The 4,467-nt window shown below is 47.6% G+C and overlaps 1 protein-coding gene across 2 annotated transcripts; it reads right to left on the reverse strand.

Moving 5' to 3' along the window:
• Window positions 1–2,900: 2,900 nt before the first annotated feature.
• On the reverse strand, window positions 2,901–4,185 carry LOC123050752 (uncharacterized). Of its 2 annotated transcripts, XR_006423833.1 has the most exons (4): window positions 3,908–4,185; window positions 3,654–3,729; window positions 3,321–3,504; window positions 2,901–3,224 (listed from the first exon to the last, which is right to left on the reverse strand). XR_006423833.1 is itself a non-coding variant. In XM_044473491.1 (3 exons), exons 1-3 carry the CDS (start codon window positions 4,038–4,040, stop codon window positions 3,321–3,323), a joined length of 393 nt encoding a protein of 130 aa, XP_044329426.1. In that variant the 5' UTR covers window positions 4,041–4,185; the 3' UTR covers window positions 3,299–3,320. The 2 variants fall into 2 exon arrangements, 1 of the variants encoding a protein (XP_044329426.1); XM_044473491.1 differs by lacking the exon at window positions 2,901–3,224 and having other exon boundaries at window positions 3,299–3,504.
• Between the last annotated feature and the right edge of the window lie 282 nt (window positions 4,186–4,467).

Below are 4,467 nucleotides of genomic sequence, written 5' to 3' on the forward strand. Positions count from 1 at the left end.
CGGTCACCCATCCTCTCACTACTCCAGCCTGGTCACCCATCCTCTCACTACTCCAGCCTGAGCACGCTTAACTTCCGGGTCTATTCTCCCTCGTTTCCAAGTCTGCACTTGTTGTTTTCCTGACAATAGTAAGATGTCAATCCTATTAACCCTCAGGAATTTAGCTTGAGCATGAAGTTACACATTTCACTGTTTGAGTTTGAAACTATTGTTCTAAAAAACAATAATTATTTAGTAATACTAATATTTCTTGAACAAGTAGTTTGACCATAGTTTGACCACCGTTTGACCATAGTTTGACCAGATTTGACCAAAATTCAAAAAACTGAAATAATTATTTAGTAACACTAATATTCTTGAATAATTATTTAGTAACACTAATACTTCTTGAATAAATAGTTTGACCATAGTTTGACCACCGTTTGACCATAGTTTGACCAGATTTGACCAAAATTCGAAAAAACTGAAATAATTATTTAGTAACACTAATATTCTTGAATAATTATTTAGTAACACTAATACTTCTTGAATAAGTAGTTTGACCATAGTTTGACCAGATTTAACAAAAATTCAAAAAAAACTGAAATTTGAGCATAACTTTTTTTCCTTTTAGAATTTGAGGATTCTACAAATTTGCAAACAGTCCATAGGCCGTCCCCATCGGATGTGGATTTTCGTGCTGAACATTTTGATATATTATACGTTTTTTCTGACATCGTATGCAAAAGTTATAGCCGTTTACGTTTTCCCTGCACTTTTTGCAAAACATGTCCAAATTTAAGTTTTTAAATTTTCCTAACTAGTAGATGTGGTAACATAACTACATCTCGAAGGATTTCAACTTTTGAAGTTCTTATTATTTTCTTTTGCTTTTTACAAAACTGAAAAGGGATAAGGGGGGGGGGGGTAGGATTTGAAAATTGCCGCATCGCACCCTTTAGTGCCGGTTCGTGGGACCAACCGGGACTAAAGATCCCATTTGAACCGGGATTAATGCCTTTCCGACGCCCTCGCCGCTCGAATCGGGACTAATGCTCACATTAGTTCCGGTTCGTAACGTAACCGGGATTAATGCCTTTTCTGGCCTGAACCTTTGCCCCCTTTTCTACTAGTGAGATGACTAAGGATGTTCCATGCACATGCCATATCTTATTTAGCACAATATATGTGGTGGTTATATATCCATGAAACCCTAAATTTAACTCTAATATACTCAACTCCATAAGGGCCACTATGCTTCATACGACAAGTCGAGTACCACACGAATATATATATATACCTTTTTAGTTTTTCGCATTATTCACCCCTTAGGTTCATAGGAATATAGGGCCACTTTGGTACTCTTGTTCGAATCTGGTGAACCGAAGAGGCCCTAAAGGAGATGCTCTCGCATGTGTTCAACTATGGAATTTAAATGACTCAATATGCTTCCAAATATTTTTGCCATATTAAGATATTAGTAGGTACAAATTTTACAATGATTCTCAATCAAACTTATTATTTGATTAAGAATGATTTTTTAATATAAAAAATAAATACTTTTGGTGATTTTCCACAAAACTATGTTCGCAAAAGTATTATACTTCTAAATGTCATCACACTTGCTTCCATATTTTCTTTAGAAAAATAAAATAATATGATATAATTATTAATCTTCATAAAATTCTAGGCCGCGCATCAAGTGGGCCACTTTGCTAGTTGAGTTATCAAAGATATTGGTCGCTGCTGTCTACATCAAGGCAGTCTCCTCCTAACAAGGAACACATCTTTTGTTTTTGGAAAAGGAGGATGACCCCCGGCCTCTGCATCTGGGAGATGCATGCGGCCATTTTATTGATTATTCTCGAGGACCTTACAAAGTAGAACAACAATATGCCTGAAACCGCCATCTTGGCAATATCTGCCGCTACTCCTATCCAAATGATGAAGGGGTGCAAGTTGGGCCACATACCCAGACCTCTCACCTAAGCCTAACATCTAAAGCCGGAGGCCCCGACCAAGCCATCTGCCGGGTCCGGGGCTCAAACCGGTCTGACGCACTCACATGTGTCGTCGCCGCCACCTTCCACTGGTCCATCTTCAGAGCAGATTGAGGTGACAACCTTGGCAGGTCCTCTGCCATCGATACCACCACGACGCCAAACGACGACCTCCACCTACGCTGGCCTTGGCAGGTCCTCTGCCATTGACGCCACCACGACGTCAGCCGACGACCTTCACCTACGCGAGTCCATCTCCAAACATCGGACGTAAATCCATGCTAGGATAGGGCCGCACCACCGCCGTCGCCCACCACCCACAAGCGCCACCCAACCCCAAGGTTCCCAAAGCGGCGCCTTCAAAAAGGGAACGGCGCCGTGAGCGCCGCCGCCGCCCAACAAAGTTAGGGCTTTCGCCCGGGAGACCTAGGGGAAGGTGAAGTGAGGAGATCAGTCCATACCGACACCTCCAAGGAGGGGAACGGCGCCCTCAGGCATCGCTGTCGGCGCGGCCGGTCATAGCCGGCCAGGGATTTCGCCCGAACTAGATCCCGCCACGACCAGCGCCTCCTGTACAGAACCGGCAACCAAGAGGAAGCGCGGCCCGACCAGGCTGGCCCGCACGCCGAACAGGGGAGGAGGGGAGCCGCCAGATCGCGCGCACCGACCGCCGTAGAAGCCGCCGGCGGCCGCCAACGACCACCGGATCCCGCCGCCCGCGCGGCCGAGACACCAGATCCACCGCCCGCACAGCTGCTAGCCGGCCGTGCCTTGCCAATGGAGCCGCCGCTCCAGATTCGGGGTTCCCCACGCAGATGCAGGGCAACCGAGGCCCCGCCACCACCATCCTTGGCGCCCCGGGCTTGCCCGGCGGCTGCCTCAGGCGGCGGCGAGGAAGGGAAGAGGGAGGGGGGGGGGGTGAGGTGGAGGGGCGGCTAGGGTTGGGTGCTTAATGGAAGGGCATCTCCTAACAATTCAGTCTACATATATATGCCTGTCCTAGCTATATTTACTCTTCTCACGGTAGAGTTCCTCTTCGTGGCCCTCTTTTCCACACCGAAGTTAGGGCATCTGCCAAACCGGAATGGTGTCTCAACCATCTCTCTCCTGAAGTAATCCTTTCTACGTGGGTCCCAGTCCCATTGATGCCTCTCGCGGTAGAGTTCCTCTTCATGCTCCTTCTTCCCACACCCAAGTTGTACGTGGCTTGGGTGCAGCTGCTTTTGAAGCGGCACAACGGCTTTTCTGCAGAGAAGGAGAGACACACAGAGGGGCAGAGAATTAGCTACGAATGGACCGAGTTGGGTAGTATGAGCGATAATAGAACCATTATGCACGTACTTAAGATGGTGCATGATTTGATGATAAGTCTGCGTGGATACTGGACGAAGCGTAGCTCAGCAAAGAACCTCTGCTCGTCGCCGTCTTCCTTGCGGTGGGCGGAGAAGTTGAGGTGGTACTAGATATCTTCCGTGAAACCAGTGCAGGCAACCTTGGGCTGGTCAGGAGACCAGAACTCGGCATCCTGCATGCATATATAGATATAAGACATGGATCTCAAACAAGCATACAAGTAACTAACTAAAGCAGTAGTGCATGTGTATATGCAAGGATGGATCGAGATGGAGAGAAGACTAGGTGGTAGCCTGCGGATGGGTAGGAGTAGTATTGTACCGGGTGCTTGGAGTTGTAATGTTTGAGGGCATGGAGGGCGAGACCGAGACGGCAAATGTGCAAGTCGTCGAACTCTCTGCCGTCAAAGGAAACAATTAATAATAATAATAATAATAATAATAATAATAATTAAACAAAACAAAACAGGGATTCAACATAATCATAATGGATGGAACAAATGTCTTGTCTTGAAAATAAGAAGAAACAAGAAGGTATTAAAGTTTTCATGAGATTTGGGTCGCGTACATACGTACTCTGGTGTGCAAGGGTGACGCGCATCAAGAGGGGGGACATCAAATGGAGGTAAAGCCCTTGGGAAGTTGGGATCATACGCTGCGCCATCCAATCGAGCAGCATCTGCCAAGGGGAAGAGAACCATGCTCCCATAGAGTCGGTGGATGGATCCTCCTGCTGTACGTGCTGCCTTCGTCTTGTCTGCGTCGTCGGTCGCGGTCTGATAGATCGATAGCTAGCCCACCGATGGGATCTTGAGAGAGAGAGAGAGAGAGAGAAGCCAATACGAACACGGAATCGATCGGGGATCCTAATCGGAGGCGGATCTAGACGGGGCGCCACAGAAATCGTGATTGATTGGTTTTGATATGGGCGCTACTCTGCGCCGGTCGACCGGCCGGGTCGCTCCGCCGGTCCCATCCTTAAGCGTTGGGTCCAGCTCATTACGTTTGGTCATGCAAAACTGAAACCGCTGAAATCGAATGCAAAACTGAGTCCCCCGTTGTCCGCCTGTATGGAACCGGCAGTCGTTGCCACGCGTCGTAGCTTTTGCCGCGACGCCCACCTTCCACTGCTGCAG

This window comes from Triticum aestivum, chromosome 2D (assembly GCF_018294505.1).
Source record: "Triticum aestivum cultivar Chinese Spring chromosome 2D, IWGSC CS RefSeq v2.1, whole genome shotgun sequence".
Taxonomy (NCBI): domain Eukaryota; kingdom Viridiplantae; phylum Streptophyta; class Magnoliopsida; order Poales; family Poaceae; genus Triticum; species Triticum aestivum.